This window comes from Galeopterus variegatus, unplaced genomic scaffold (assembly GCF_000696425.1).
Source record: "Galeopterus variegatus unplaced genomic scaffold, G_variegatus-3.0.2 Scaffold489, whole genome shotgun sequence".
Classification (NCBI taxonomy): Eukaryota; Metazoa; Chordata; class Mammalia; order Dermoptera; family Cynocephalidae; genus Galeopterus; species Galeopterus variegatus.
Window position 1 is genome coordinate 423250 of NW_007726600.1, and position 17523 is coordinate 440772.

Sequence of the window (17523 nt, forward strand, 5' to 3'; positions counted from 1 at the left end):
GGGGGGGGGGGGTTTGAAGTATTGCAAAAGATGTAGGTAGGATACTCGAAAGGTTAATAATTATAATAGATTCTTATTCAGAAGAGAATGCTTTTGTGAATATAATGAATGGCTTAATTTTAAAAAATGCCTATTGAAGTTTGGAAACATGCAAAACATTATATCTCCTCTCCCCTACTTGCTAAGAGTAGTTTGTATATAGTATGGGTCAAATAGCTCCCTGCATGCCCTCTAAATCAAGCCTTCTTCTCTCCAGAAGTTTGAATGCTGGGCATTCTTGAGTCGAACTTGCATTGGCTTTTCTGATTCTTTAGGCTTGTTAGTGTATTTCAGTATTCTGATCTGTGAACTATAAGTTTTGGTCTGCAAATTTGTCATCACCAAAATGAAATCAAACTTTATATAACCCTAATTTATGTTGTAAGTAGACAAACCTTTTTTTTTTTTTTAAACCAAAATTCGATCTTTATGTAGTAAGTAGACAAAGGTTTCTTGAACCAAAACCTTGGAAAGGTTTTTCTAACTTCCTTGCATGTCTTGTCTTAGATTCCCCACTCACCCACCAAAAAAGGATGAAACTTATTTAAAACAAACAAAAAAGATCTACAGAGTAGTACAACAGACTAATGTATACCCTTCACTTGTGTTCATCAGTTGTAAACATTTTGCTATTTTGCTGTGTCTTGCTATCTGCTTTAATTGTTTGCAGAATCATTTACAAGTTATAGACATCACGATGGTTTCTCACTAAATATTTAAGAATTTAGCTCCTAAGAACAAGAATATTCTCCTATATAACCATGATGCTATTATTACTCTTAAGAAATTTAATATTGATACAATATCTGTAACTTCCTATATTTATATTTACTTAATTATCCCCCAAATGTTCTTTATAGCTGTTTTTCTCCCATCTAGGATAAAATCAAGGATTATGCGTTGCACTTAAGTTGTTAGTTCTCTTCAGTGTTTTTTAGAAACTTTTCACTCTTTTCTTTCATGACCAAATTTTTTGAAAGTGTAAACCAGCACAAGTCTAATAATATGGTAGCCAGTAGGCACATGTGTCTATTGAACATTCATTATGTGACTTGTACAACTGAGGAACTGAATTTTAACCTAATTTTTATTCAATTGTAAATTGCCACACAAAGCTAATGGCTGTCTTATTGGACAGCGCAGGCCTAGACTTTTATCTGGATTTATCTGATCGTTTTCTCATAATTCTTTCCTTGTTATTGGCAGGTTGATTACATAGGTAGTAATATTTATTTTTCATTGTATGTTTTCAGAATATGTCAATATGCAATTATATATGCAATATAATGCCAATTTGTCCCAGTGTGGTACAACAAAACACTAATGCAGCTATTTAAGTGTGATTCTTGTTTTCTGTGCTCCACAATAAATAAAAATAAAAATTATTTTAAAGAATTCACACATTTAGTTTAGTTTCACCATTAAGGTAGTGGAAGTATGACTGTAATGTTGTCTTCTTGCCTGGGGTCTTAATCCTTATAGTTTTGATGTGGCATTTAAGTAGAGCGGTAGACATAAACATTTAAAATATTTTGTCAAAACTGCCCTTTCAGGGCAAATGTTCATGAAGTTCAGAATACTTCCACTATAATAGAACTTTGCTCTGTAGTTCTCCTTTTTTTCTTCTCCATCTTTTTAAATCGGCTACAATATGTTATCCTGCATAATATATTTACATAACATTTTGGCTTTGAAAGCATTTAAGCTGTTCTATGAATAATTAGGGGTCTATACTAATGGATTATTACCATTCTGATATTTATTTGACATGCAAAAAGTTTTCTTCAGTCTTTCAGAACTATGTACATGTGTACTAGTATACTTTGGATAAAAAAACATAATGAAGACCTTTTGTGATAGATAGGTGAACATGCAACTGATAGTCTATAATACTTGGTAAACTTTAAAAATAGTCCTTGTTTAATAGATGAATGGATACTTTTCTAGAAAAAAAGTTTACCAAAATCAACTCCACTGAAAGTAGAACACTTAAATAGGCCAATTACCGTAGAGAAATAGAAGAAATAGTAAAAGATCTCTTCCATAAAGGCTCATAAGATTTCACAGGTAAATGTTGCCAAATCTTAAAAATCAGGTAATCTAGTGTTTACTGTAACTATTTAGGAACATAAATAAAAAGAGAGAAAACTTCCAAATTTCTTTTGAAGCCAATATGAAATTGATCCCAGTATCTGACAGAGTATGCACCAAAAAAGAAAGCCCCAGACTAGTTTCAACTATGAATATTGGTGTTAAAAATATTAAATAAAATGTTACTAAACAAAATCCAACAATGTAATGGTACATTAAAAAAATACTATCATGCTCAAAATTGGGTTTATTTCAAGCATGCAAGAAATGTTTACTATTAGGAAGTTCATTTTTATAATTTGTCTTATTAATAGAGCTAAGGAGAAAAAGATCATGATCTCCAAATATTCAGAAAAGGCATTTGACAAAATTCAATATCTATTTATTCCTAAAGCATTGAATAAAATGTTAATGGGGAAACAATAGCGGCATTCCACTGAAGTCAGAAACAAGATAAGCATGACCATTGTCACCACAACTCTTTCACGCTGTGTTGGAAGTATGGAAGTATTAGCCAACACAGTGTACAGGAGACAGGAATATGCTGACTGACACCACAGAGAAGCAACGAGCAAAGTCCAGAGTATTGAGAAATCTATAGCCTAATATAGATTAAAAGAGATTTAAGAGACATTTTAATAAAATACAATGTTTATTCGTTTTTTGGATCTTTATTCTGAGTCTGACAAACTAAAACATTTAGGAGATAGTTTGAAATTTGAACACCGATATTTGATGATATTAAAGTATTCATTATTTTAGTTGTGATGATATTAAGGATTATCTCTTTGAAACACACACTGAAATATTTATGGATGAAATGAAAAGGTGTCTAAATGTGTTTCAAAATAATCAGGAGGAGGGTTAGGATGTGGTTGGGGTGTAAAGATGAAATAAGAGTGGCCATGAGTTGATGATTGTTGTAGCTAGGGGTAATAAGTACATGGAGTTAACTATATTATTGTATTTATGTATGTTTGAAATTTTCTGTAATAAAAACATTTCAAGTCCTTGTTTGCTACTCATCTTAAATCTAACCTCTATGGATATAGGTTTAGAGTCCATGGTCACTAGAAGAGGAAGATAGGCTTTTTGGGGTCTTACACATTTTAATTTGCATGTTTTTCACAACACTCACTTAAAAGTATAAGTCAACGTTTTGTAATCTTAATGTTAAAGACTTAGTTTCTGATACTTTACTGAATGGACTAAGCCAAGATTTGGTTTTAATAATTAGTGGTAGATCTGAGTCAGAAGTGAAAAGGAAAGGACTATGATAAAAGTTTTAGTAATTATTTTAAAAGAGAAGTTTTCTTTAAAACTGCACAGTCTAGAGAGAATCACACGTTTAAATTTTTTATTAACATTTTTATACCAAATTCAGATGCTTTGCTTAAAGTCTTAATTTATTTCAGATGGATTTAATGCCTTTCATTAACAAAGCTGGTTGTGAATGTCTTAATGAAAGTGATGAGCATGGATTTGATAACTGTTTAAGAAAAGACCTGACCTTCTTGGAATCTGACTGTGATGAACAGGTAATTAAATGCTTAATTTTTTTTTTTTTTCCCCTGCAAAAAGCTTTATTGCCACTTGGTCTAATGCTTGGGAGAAGGCTCCAAGTTAAGACTTGTAGGGATTATCCCTGTTTACTCCTGTTCTTTTTTTTTCATGTTCCCATCTCATGGTTTATGCCTCTCCTTCCCAGATGATCACTTCTTTCTTTCCTTTTTATACCTTTCAGTTTCTATGACTCCTGTCCTTTGACCATACAGACCCACTACCTTTCTCTGTTCTTCTGTGCAAACTGCTAGGTCCACTAAGGACAGTTATAGAATACTTGAATTAGCTCCACTGATGAATTGAGCGATCACGATTGTTTGGGCCTTTTGTTTGTCCTTGACCTGCCTTCACTATGTTTTTCCCACCCAGATAAGTCTGAGAAATAGACTGATAGATGAACACTCCATATGTGGCTAGACCCTCATTCCCAGATACAAATCTGTATTGTATTCCCTATGCTTCTCTGTACTGTCCTTGTCACAGAGGAAGTAGGGTATTACCATCTTAATCAAGCCATCTTTATCTTCATGCTGGCTGTTATTTTCCTTAATTTACTTTCTGTTCTGTTGTCTGGTTTGTTCCTCTTTCAGTTCATCTTCTACATGGTCACAAAAGATATTTTTCTAAAGTGTAAATCTGCATGTTTCTCTATCTTAAAAGAGTTAAATAATTCTTCACTGGCTTCAGGAAAAGGATGTCTTGCTGACTTAATCTGTTTCTAGCTTTCCAGTCTCACCTCCTGCTCTTCACTTGCAGTTCAGTTCCCTAAACATACAAGTATAAAAAGTACTGGTGCAACCAAAGGAAATAGTCTGGTTATTTTCTTAGGTAGACAGATCACAATATGATTCTGAAATCGTAAATCTAAATCCTATCTTTTTTTGTTCTACCCAGAGCCACCTTATTATACAGCTTTGAGAGCATCATTTAAACTGTAAATGGTTCCCTAAAAATAATGCGATGGTGCGTACTAGCAAGACTGGCTACAGTCTCCCTAAAATTTTCTTGCAGGGAAATCTTCCTTCCATGGTAGGGGCGTAGGTACTTACATCAGACACAATTTTGGCTGGAAAGAAGATTGAGTGAATGACTCAGAGTTTCTGAGAGACAGGCACAGTGTTTCATATCCCAATTCCCTTATGTGGCCTTCTAGATTCAGTTGGTCAAATGAGTTTAAGATGGAGGTTTGGCAAGTACTGTAGAGCTCTAAAGAGTCCTACTCTTGAGTTTTGGGTCGGAGTCCATTTGAGGGCCAGTCTCTCTGTATAACCTGTGCATTGTCTTCAAATTGTCAAGTGATACATATAGCAAATCATCCTATATGCTAAAATATATAGCTTAAATTTTATTTTAATTTGGGGATTTTGTTTGATTTGTTGGAAAGCAGGTTGCTTGTCAGTTTATAGGTCACAAGACTTTAGGTTCTTATGCATAATTTTAATATGCATTTAGTTTAATTTTTTTTTTTTTTTTTTTTTTTGCCATTTCATTATATAAATAATTGATTGTGGTATTTCTTATTGTCAATCTAATAAGTTACTTTCAACTTACTGATTTTCCATATTATGTTGGTTTTGTTGGATAAATTAGATATTTTTCTGCCTCTGTTATTTTAATCCTGCTATGGCATTTTGTGTATTTAAGGTATTCAAGAGCCCTTTTAAAATCAAACTTTTTTCCACAGCTACTTATTACTGTGGCATTCAATCAGCCTGTTAAGCTTTATTCCATGAAATTTCAAGGACCAGATAACGGTAAGTAAAGGACAACTTTTCTCTAAAGTATCTTTCTGATTTATAGACCTGTTAGCATTTATTTGAAACCTTTTATTAAATAAAGGTAGATATTCCTTGTTTTAGGAAGGAGTGAAGTTGTTTTGGAACAAAGCAATGATATAAATGAATAGAGGAAATAATGTGAGATTATTAGGGACTGAAGGTAAAAAAAGGAAGAGAAATTTTAATTTATTTCTTTTCTAAATTTTTTTTTAATTTGATTGTTTCCTTTTAATCTGGAAACTACTGCCTCCTTTCTTCCAACTAGTATTCTAAAACTGTAGGTTCTAAGCAGCCATTTTTTAGAATCAAATCTGGGATAGATTTATTTCAACCCCCTCATAAATGATAAAACTGAGGCTCCAGATTTTCCTATTTGTACTCCATTAATAGTATCATCTTTATATCTATGCATGTAAACACAGGATTTCTCTCTTTGGAAAATAAAAAATTTTTCTCTTCACCTCTCCCCCCCCTTTTTTTGTTTTCGTTGAGCTTTTTTTTCTTTTCTTTTTTTTTTTGGAGGGGGGTAGGTAGGAGAGTATAGACTATGGTTTTCTTTTTCAAAGAATTGATTTGGGAGAAACAGCCAGAGCCCTATTTATGAGATAGATTTTCTTATTTATTAATCTAAGTTTTTATATGTTAATAATTTTTTATTAATAAAGTTGTGCTTTTCTGAAATACAAAGTATTTCTATAAGCAAATGCTATAGAATTGAATGTTAATATTCCTTTATCAGATACAATGTGTGTCTTAAACTATACCCTGAAGTTAAAGGGGTTAATTTACATGTGGTCTTAACCACTGAGCACATCCTATTCTAATTCCTAAAATGAAATTTGGCAATTTTTATGATTAATTCCCTTTTGGCTAAATATAGCCACTGATAATGTTTCCCTCCCAAATAAAATGCACCAGTTATTGGCAACTGCAAGGCCTAGCTCAAATGTTATTTTTAATGAAACTTTGTTAACTTTCATATACTGTCAATTCATGCCACCTTCCTTATACCTCCTCACCAGTGACATTACATTTATTATAATATGTCTTTTGTAGTTGAGGGCAAGGACTGTGCGTGTATATACAAGAATGCATGTATGCATGTGTACGTATGTGTTTTAATCTCATTCCTAATATTTAGTGTTGTGCTGACTAGACCAAGAAGGTAGTGGTAAATATGTATTGGGAGAAGAAAAGATTGACTGTGAAAATACTCAGACGTTCTTAGAAGTCCTAACCATAGAGGTGTACAAAGGTATATATGTATAGTGTGTGTATGTGTCTACAGTGTTAGTGTAAGAATAAAGGAAAGACAGTATAATATGTCTGTGGTTTTTATCATTTCATTTTATTCTATCATTTTTAGGTCAGGGTCCTAAATATGTAAAAATTTTTATCAACCTACCCCGATCTATGGATTTTGAAGAGGCAGAAAGAAGTGAACCAACTCAAGCTCTGGAGCTGTCAGAAGATGATATTAAAGAAGATGGCATTGTCCCGCTTCGTTATGTTAAGTTTCAGAATGTTAACAGTGTAACTGTAAGTAGTATTTCATTCAGATATATTTAACGGGTTTGTGGGTACCTATGCCATCTTCAGTATCCTAGGTGATTCTAAATAATCCTTTAAAGTAGTGTTTGCCCACTCAATTTGAAATGAGAATAATGTATAATGGGCTAATTAAATTTTCTTTTTAATTTTTCTGTATACCCTAAAGAGGAAGGACAGGTTGATTTATAAATAATTGTGGATTTTGTCAGTTTATTTGTTTCATATATATGGCAACTTTTGTTAAGTTTCTTCTAGAATATCTGTGCTTAAACTCACCATACATGTGCTGTATCCTTCATACCTGGTGATGAGTGATGATACGTTTGTAAAGTCCTATTTACTTATCTGTAATATAGAGTTTTTAATAGTGTAGTGGTCATGATCTCAGTAAAAATGACTTTTTAAAAAGATTATTTTACATTTTATAAAATGACCTAAGGCTTATCTGAATATTGAATAGTGCCTGAGATGATGATAAGTGATGGATTTTAAATGTCGTTATAGAAATGCCACTGATAAGTTAGCTGCTTTTATGCAGTCATTGATTGCTTTTGAGAATTTTAGTGCTGAAACCTAGTACACACTCCTCCTCCCTGCCTTCCCTGTCCTTCAGAGGAGGGTGTAGGATGTTAGAAAAGAATAGCAGAGAATATATAGAAGAAAAAGTAGGAACAAGCACAGAGTCACTGAGAATAAGTCATGCCAAACTGATATAATTCTTTGTTTTATTGGAATAATCCTGTTTTTGTAAGTTAGAAGAATGCTATTGTATTTGTTAATTTTAGGAGGTTTTTCATGGAGTTTCATGGAATATACTTAGTAGTAATATGAAGAATTATAATCAAGTTGAGTTTTAAGTATTTGAAATATCCCACCTAAATGAAATTGAAAAAAATGGATATATTGAACTTAGGACACTGACTATCAAATATTTTCCTGACTTTACTCATATTTGTAACATATTCCACGTTAATAATACCTTTTGTTTTACTTAGTGATGGAGAGGAAGTTACTGGTTATTTCTTTATTGGAAAAAGCCCTATGTCCTAGAGATCTTGATGTAATCTTTTCTCTGTCATCGGGAATCACCAAAGATAGTTATCTTGTGGTAGGCTGAAGTTTTTATGTACTATGCCCTGTCCTATTTTAGTCAGAACTTTAGTCAGTGACGTAAGTCAAGACATAGAAGCTGTGCCTATCACTTTTTTTTGGTGATAAAATTAGAATCACACTGACAGTTTTGATCAGAGTAATCAAAGCAAATAGCTGAATTTTAAAAGCAGTAAATATAAACTGTTGTGCTTAGATTCAAAGAACAAACACAATAATGCCAATAAACAGAGATGGTTTAATAGTCTACTTATAGATTTTTTTAAATTGATGGTAAGCTCAGTATGAAATGAAACTATGGTTGCCTTTGAAAACAATAACAAATACTGACCAATATTTTAAAGTAGACAACATCTAGAGTATTGTGTTTTTAAAAATGGAACAAGTAAAAAAAAATCCACTATATTGAAAAAGTATCTATGAGTAAAGCTTAAATCTTAACATGCTAAGGGGTTTAAAATAGAAAGTATAAAGAATCAAGCTTAAAAAAATATGGTGGGCATAGTATAGTTTTAGGAGCTGATTTCCAATACTATTTTTTCTTTTAATATTCTAGGAAATAAAATGGATGCATGACTATCAGAAAGAATATAACTGCAGAGATTTTCCTCAGTGAAAAACTGTGGTTTTAATCAAATTTTCAACAGCAGTCTGCCCCATTATAATCATGAATATCATACTCTTTCATCATTCTGTGTAAAGAATTTAATTATGACTCCTCCATTCCATCACACTCAATTATCATGAACTTGTGTATGTAGGTGTCTTGCCAATGACATCCCCGGAGAAGGTGAGAATAGCAGAGCAAATAGTGGAATTAATAGTCCTATAGGAGTACTAGTCTAAATATTACATAATTCAGATTAATCCTTATAAGGAATGAAGGGTATTTTTATTAATAATTTAAAGAAATTGATTAAACTTAAAATATGTTCATGAAAAAGGATTGTAATTGTAAAAAAAAAAATTATTTTTTGGTAGATATTTGTTCAGTCCAATCAAGGTGAAGAAGAAACAACAAGAATTTCATATTTTACTTTTATTGGTACTCCAGTCCAGGCAACAAATATGAATGACTTCAAACGAGTAAGTGTGTTTAAGCGATATTTAGGTGAAATAAAAATATAATTTTAAGGAATAATTTCATGTATTTCAATAGTCATACTTTTTTTTAACCGTTAAGATCCAAAATCGTATCATGTTATGAAATTGTATAAGGTTAAACTAGAACAGTAAATTCTAATCACACTTTTAGATATCCAACTAAAAAGAGTCTTTAATAAAAATGATGACTTAACTGATATATGAGAGTACTTGGAAAATAGAATTAAAACCTTTCCATGAACTTTTCGAAGTACCCTCATAGTGTTTAATAATGACGAATATCTAAATAAGAGGGTAAAAATAATAGTTTGGTTATAGAAAGTAGTTAGGAATAATGGAAAAATAGATGAAAGTTAAATCATTATTTGAAAGTAGTGATATTTTAAGAACTTTGCTGATATTAAGATTTTGATGCTCATTTTTCCTGATGAAAACATTTAAAATGATTTGAATATTTTATTTAAAAAGAATAGACTAAGTTTTAATACACTGGCATGCTAACTTTCCAAACCATGTCTGTGTTGAAAGAGCACATTTCAGCAGTAAATTCACAGTGAGCAGGTGGGTTTTCTCATATATTTTTATCTCTTTCTCTCTCTATATATACATTTCTACATATATATGTGTGTATGCATGCTGATATATATGTATATATATTTTATTTTTTTGGTAAAGAACACAATCCTAAGGTTTGCAAAGAATTTATAGGGTACGTGGGATCTTTAGGAATAAAGACTAATAATCTCTTTTGTGTATTATTGGAACAACTTCTGATTGGTAACAGTTCCATAGGGTGATTCTTAAGTACACAACCACAGATAACAGAAGTGCCACTGAGAACTTTGAGTGCAAAAACCCCAGTTGCTATACAGTTGGCCCTCCATACGTGTGGATTCCACATCCATAGGTTCAGCCAGCCATGGATCAAAAATATTCAGAAAAAAATTCCACGTAGTTCCAAAAAGCAAAACTTGAATTTGCTGCAGGCTGAGTCTTACGTTGAATCCATGCAAATGAAGTGATGTGTAGGCATTGTATTCGGTATTACAAGTACTCTAGAGATGATATTAAGTTTACAGGAGGAGGTGTGTAGGTTACATATAAATACTGTGCTGTTTTATCAAAGGGACTTGACCATCCTCAGATTTTGTTTTCCGAGGAGGAGGGAGAGGGGAATTAATCACCTAAGGATACTGAAGGACAACTGTATTAAGTTTAAATATGTGGCAGCATAGGAGACATAGGTATTACAGTATTTCTGATGGGCTGCATCTGGCGGGCAGTCTAGGACTTGAGGTAATTAAAGGAGAGGAAAAATTTCCCTAGGGCCACCAATTCCTAGAGGAAGAGCCTCTCAGCAGACCCTGTCTGGGGAATTGGAGCTATAGAACATCCTGAGAACTCTTACTGTTTTTGGTGGTATCTATAGATCTGATTTTAATTAAATTGCAGAAAAATTATTAAATTGCATAACAATGGATGAACATAAAATTGTATGTTCTTTTTACAAAATTGAAAACTTTGACAATAGCTATTTTAACTGGTCATTTTTCAGTACTATCTTCCTGTCTCACAGCATAATTAACTAACTTTTGGGAGCTGCAGGAATAATTTTGTACTTAGATCTGTCATGTCTACACATGTATGACATATGTATAATGACAGGTCAAAAGAAGCAGAGATTAAATATTTACATTTTTATGAAATGAAATACATTTTACTGAGAAAATGTGTGAGCAACAAAGATGTTTTGGCTGCTTTGCTGATTTGCTGATTTGAATTAAATGCCATTGGACTTGGCTTTAATTATGTTTTGCATAGTTTGTTATTAGCTTAGTTCTTTCATAATATCTTACTATAGGTCTTACTGTTTCCTTATACTATTAATTTGGCTGTAGTTTCCTGTTTCTCACCTCGTCTCATGCTGTTTGGTTTCCATTTTTTCTGTAAGTAACATTCTGTTTTGTCCATCTTCTTACCAGCCTGCCATTCAGTTATTGTTTTTCTAATATACATTAATAATTGTTCATCTAAGTATCTGTCTCTACCTCATTGTTTTTAACACCCCTCAGACCCCTTCTAGCCTAGTCTTTTCTCTTTTTTGACTGCCTTCTTCTGGGCTGTCTTCAGGATAGCAAAGGTGTTAAAAACTTTTCTTGCTTGAGAGTGTTTGTGTTTGTTTTTTAACAGCTATTTCTTCCTTTAAGTTTTTTTTTTTTTTGGGGGGTCTCAGGACCGCTTTATATTATTAAATATGATTGAGGACCAAAAAGAACTTTTGTTTATGGGGGCTGTATTTATTCTTTACCATACTGGAAGTTAAAACTGTGAAACTTTAAAAATATTCATTTACAAGTAGTAGATCCATTACAAGTTAACATAAATTATGTTTTTAATTAAAAATAAGCACAGTTTCTAAAAGAAAAACTAGGTTAGTAAGGAGAGCCTTGTTTTATAATTTTTAAAATTTCTTTACTGTCTAGCCTGATAAGAGTCCTCTCATTCTCATATCTACTTCTGCATTCAGTCAATTGTGATATCACATTTCTTGTAGCCTCTGGAAAACTCCACTGTACACTTGTGAGAGAATGAGAGTTAAAGGCAAATAATTTAGCATTATCATGAAAATAGTTTTGACCTCGCAGACTACCTGAAAAGAAGGATTTCAAAGATTCTAGGCCAGACCACACTTTAACTGCTATGAGAATAATTTGAATACTGTAATGGACTTTCTTGTCATTGTTCTGTGCTTCTTAGCCCCTTGCTTTTAATGTTTGATAATTTTAACTGGTTGAATGATTTTCTTATATATATTAATATTGCATTCCATTTCCTTGTAATAGTTTCTGAATGAGATTTGTTCTGCTTGTAGTCATTCATTGTCTTGTAGGGTTATTTCTCAAAACTAAGTTAATCTTTTATTATTTTTATATTATGCAAAGCAATAGCTTCAATGTAGTAAAAAAATTAGATGATTTATGTTTAACTGAAATTGGCCAGTTTGGTCCTTGTATAGATAGAGTTGCTTATGAACAATTATAAGAGTCTGGTTTCTAATAAAAGAAATAAGAAATGTGTGATATGATACTTTTTGTCCGTAGAGTACTATGTTAGTGCAGTGATGATCCCTGTCTACACATGACCTTATACTCATGTAGGATATTACACAAACATATGGAAAGTTAACCAAAATTAACCAAAGCTTAGTTCAAGGGTCTCTTCTATTCTGAAACTTTCCCAGCCAACCCAGTGACATTTCCTTCTTCTCAACAATGACTGGGAAAATATGAGAATACTTTGTGGAGAAAGAGGGCCTTGAACTAAGTTTTTTTTTTTTTTTAAAGATGACTGGTAAGGGGATCTCAACCCTTGACTTGGTGTTGTTAGCACCATGCTCACCCAGTGGGCTAACCAGCCATCCCTATATGGGATCCGAACCCATGGCCTTGGTATTATCAGCACCACACTCTGCCGAGTGAGCCACAGGCTGGCCCTGAACTAAGTTCTTGAGCATAGAATTTGGATAGAGGAAAAGATAGAAATGGGCACCCTAGGAAGAATGGAAAAGTAGAGACTTGGATATGAAAGTAGGAAGGTACAGGATTCAAGGACAAGTCAAGTTTTGTACTTCTTTGTTTTTACTTGTTCAGTCAGCCTGGATTTGAAAGGGATTAACATATAGGCATAGGAAGGAAAGTTTTGATAACCTTTTAATGTATTGAAGTGATCTATATTAATTGGTTTAATCAATGATAAAGTAGATTCAGCGTTTAGCATTTTTGGTTTGCATTTTTATGTTGCATGAGTTGTTTCTAGATAATTTTAGTTTTCAGAATGTCACTGACCTTATATCACTAAGATGACAGAAGCTAAGGTAATGCTGATGAACCCTGGATGGGGATAGAATTCTTAGATCACCTTGCATGCTGTTACAGCTGTGTAAAGTTATATTTTTAAGATTTGATACCCTAAAATATACCTTCTACTTGTCTGTTTTTGGCTCTTGTAGCCATCATGCACAGATTATAATATATACTTTGGCTATTTGTTGTTTTAAATGGATTCTTTGTGTTGCAGCATGAAAAGCTTGCCATCTTAATTGGAAGTGCATGTTTTCTTTGCTAAAAAGATGTTCTTCACATGGATTGCTTTATGTGTGTAAAAATGAGAAAATTGTAGGGGCTTCTGCTTCTTAGGGAATGAGGTGCATGTGAAAAGCAGAGCAAATTTGTATCACTGTAATGAAAATAGACTTTTCTAAACTGGCCATTCTCCGTATCAGCTACTTTTGTAACATTTCTGTCTGTTTATTTTTCAGCTTTTTTAATCCAACTCAAATGAACTAAAAACAGAAGATGTTTTAAAATGAAGTAATATAAAGATTGACCTTGTCTCACTCTACTCCCTTCCTTGCTTCTCTGCTCATCTAGCACCTGTCTGCTCTCACCCTTCCTGTGTTCTCGCCATTGTTGGTGCAAGATTTCTACAGCTTCTGTCATCTGGATCAGCCTTCTTGTTACCTAGATTTCCTCAACCATCTCTCTCTTCAAATCTCATCCTACTCATGTTTCTCAATTGGCCTTTTATTTTGTTTTGGGCTTGCAACTAGGTGCTTTAATTTCATTACCATACCATGTTGCTCACCAGACTTTATATTATTATTTTTTACTTTCTACTGTTTCATGTTTAATTTTGTACTACATTTTGAGAAGTAATATTGCAGTTAAAACTAAATTGTTAAAAATGCTTTCAGGTTTAACTTGTTGTTGGATAGTGTTTTAATCAATTTTGAAGTTTAAATTTTATTTTTTAGGAGCAATGGAATCATTTTAGAGATTAAATAAAACGATTTAATTAAGTACTTTTATACCGATACTGGTATAATATGTTGATTAGGTTTTAGTTGAGGAGCGTGGGCTTTGTTTTCTCATTCGAATGTTAGCCCCAAAGTCTTTCTGATGATTGATAGTAGGCGTATCCTTCTCTTTGGCCTACCCAGGTGAGCTCGAGGCCAGTTGAAGGACTTACGGACTGAATGGTAGTCTGGGTTAAAATATTAACATAGAAGATCAATGGACTCTTTACTGAATAAATATCTTTGAGACCTAATTTTGATGTACCTAAGTGTTTGTTTTTTCTGAGGTGTAATATAAAGACTTAAGAATGAATGAGAGCTTTACATTTGGGGTGAGAATCCATATTGGAATGCTAAATTTCTTCTTTTTTACAGAGAATACACATTGGCAAGTTGAAAGTTATCAACCTGTGAAACAGTATGCAGATTTGTGTCTTCTACTGTGTCACATCTGCTAAAATTTTAATTTTGAATAGTTGTTTTTGTTTTCTTTTGCTTAATCTAATAGCTCTGTGTTTTGTGTTTCCTAAATAATATAATTAATGATCAATAATGCTTTCAGTGTTATTGGCTTAAATTCATCTGTAATACAAATTGTGCTACTTCTCCTTCCTTCTAGTGGTTCTGTTTTTTTTTTTTTTTTGCCAGCTGACCAATACAGGGATCCAAATGTATCCAAACTTCTAGTGTTTCTTAAAACCTGAATTTCTTACTCTTAATCCACATTTTTTTTTTTTTATGAAACTGTCTTTTTATCATCTTTCTGACTTGTTGGGCTAACATGATTTCTTTGGACCAGAGAGAAGTTCCTTTAAAGTAATAAAAAGTGGTTTTCCTTAGACTGGGGGAAAAAAGCATTCCTAGCAATGTGTGAGTAGGAATTTAGTGGAAAGAGTTTTTAAATCCCTGATTAATGACATTGACCCAGCTATGTTCTGTTTTAGACCAAACCCTTATGAATTTTGCTTGGTACAAACCCTACCATTTGGAATAGAATCAATTTAAAATATTAAAATTACATTTATAATTTACATAGATACCTTACCCCCCAAAAAAAATCTTTTTCTACACACACATTCAATATCTTCTGCTGTGAGAATATATTATCTAATGATTAATTTTGGTGTGAATTAAATTACTCAATTACAACATAGTTTTAGAACCCTCCCACAGAAAATTTGTTTTCTATAATTATTGGTAGAAACCAAGTTTGTTCTTTACATTTTTATGCTGCCACATTTATAGCAATCAGGACATTTTTAAAAACTCTCCAAGAGCGGATTTTTCTAATCATTGACAGAAACATTTATTTTTTTTCATTTTTATACTACATTTATAGCAAGCAGTGTTTTAAAAAAAGAAATCAGGAAAAATTAGTCATTTTTAATCTCTTTTCACTGCATGTCTACATATTGAGCGAAAAGTCTAGAAACCTGTCATCTTGGGCATGAAGACATGAGTTTAGCATATTCTCTTAATTCCAGATTATTTTGTGATCGACATTTGATTTTTAATTACCTAAAAATAGTATGTTTTACTCATAAAGCATCATGTTTTTTATTAACTTCTCTAAACTGTCAACCTTATTTTGAAAACCTCATTACTTTTTCTTAAAATAGTGAAGAAAACCAAAAATAGCCTGCATGTGTTTTGTTTTTAATTCCTTATGGCTGGCGGGGAGGGGTGGATGGTCACAGTTTGCTTCAGCAATGAAAATACACTGCATGCCAAAAAAGGTTCAAGGATAAAATTAATGCCAGGTTTTAAAAATGATTACCATATTAGTATTTTTAAAAATAACTGATGTATCTAAATGTAAATAAGATGTACATACAGTTATTTTTGTTTTTCTAGGTAGTTGGCAAAAAAGGAGAAAGCCACTAAGGTACAAAAGACACTGGAAGACCATATTGCAATCAGATCTACAGCTCCTGGATAATTGCTTGATTCTCGCCAGAGACTGTCAATGTTTCATTCATTGCCATTACCAATAAATCATTGCTTTTGTTCAGACAGTATCAATAGTGTGTTTCTCTTGTAATCTTGATACCTGCAGTTGTAAATAAAAGTCACTACTTTTGCCAAGCTTAATTTTTGTCATCCTAAATAAGTATTTTTGCTTTCCATTTATTTGAAAATTGGCCAGCTTCTGATTTTAGAAGAGACTTAAGTGTCTGGTAATATATTGATCGAAAGCCAATTTCTCTCTTTAGAGAAGCAAAACTGTCTTAGGGAATTAAGGGGTGTGTGTGAATATGCACACACACACACACACAGAGCAAGTGATTTTGATAAGTGGATTTGGAACAGCTAACCCATGTTCAAGTGTGTACTGACTCTTATTTTTATTAAAGGACATTTGGGTATCTCGGCTATAGAAATTACTCACATTATAGACTACCAGAAATAAACGTTTAATGAGATTTAACTACTATTTCCTTAAATTTAGTTAATGGATCCACAAACTCTCATACCAAGATTTTAATCCTTTCTACATAAACTTTAAAATTTGAGTCAGCTGTTTTCTTTACTAATAGAAGAATGTTGAAATCAGACAATTGGAAAAAATATAGTATAATGAATTCGTGAAAAATAGGAATTGTTGTCTTTAACCAAGTATTTATTATCTGAACTACCAAAACATGCAGTGTAAATATGCAGAGAACATGACTGAAGGTTGAAAATGAGTTGATCAAATGTATATGTTTAAAACGCTGGCAAAACACCTGTTCTTTACTGTGCTTTTTTTTTTTTTTTTTTAATCTTAAAATTGTAATCTAGAAAGTATTGGTAAATTTAATTTTTAAATTTCTGAATATTTTTAAAATTCAATATTTTAAAAGAGAACATAAGACTGTATAAATTGTGATTCAGTTAATAAATTTCAAGGGCATTCTTGTCTAGGGATGCAGTAGACATACTGTTTGCCTTCGGGAGACTAGTGTATTTATACATGTTTATGAAAAAATTCTGCAGAAATTTTAGTGTTGAAATAGTCATTTTCTGAAACCCGAGTATCATTAGGTGATGTTTAATTCATTTGTATGTGAGCACATTAACTGGTCTGTGGTGATGTCTGTATCTAATGTATTTCACAGTTGTGTTGCCTTGGGTCAAGTGGAAGCAGAAGAGCAAGAAATAAAAGTTTATAACACTCCTTATAGACCATCTCAGATTAATCACGTCTGAAATTAAGGATAAGATTGATATCAAGGGTTTTGTTTTACACCTTTGTACACGTAACCTTTTTGGGTAATTGTTAAAGTGCCTCATCTTAAGTACTGCTGACCTCATTCTATTTATACTTGACAATTTGAAGACCCAGTGAAAGTAATTTCATATTTGTAAAGGATTGGGCATCAGGTTTATATTGTTTATGTGACTTTTCTATAACTCGGTTGCAATATACAAACATTCCACAATTATTCAAAT

At 32.3% G+C, this 17523-nt stretch overlaps 1 protein-coding gene across 1 annotated transcript in view; it reads left to right on the plus strand.

Annotated features, from left to right (window-relative positions):
* Positions 1-17252, plus strand: part of TXNL1 (thioredoxin-like 1) — a 32615-nt gene extending 15363 nt beyond the window's left edge. Inside the window, exons 4-8 of the mRNA XM_008569391.1 lie at positions 3546-3668; positions 5378-5447; positions 6838-7010; positions 9114-9218; positions 15946-17252. Of these exons, the coding sequence (XP_008567613.1) occupies positions 3546-3668; positions 5378-5447; positions 6838-7010; positions 9114-9218; positions 15946-15975 (501 nt within the window). The 3' untranslated portion in view covers positions 15976-17252. The remainder of the gene's footprint in view (positions 1-3545; positions 3669-5377; positions 5448-6837; positions 7011-9113; positions 9219-15945) is intronic.
* Positions 17253-17523: the final 271 nt, after the last annotated feature.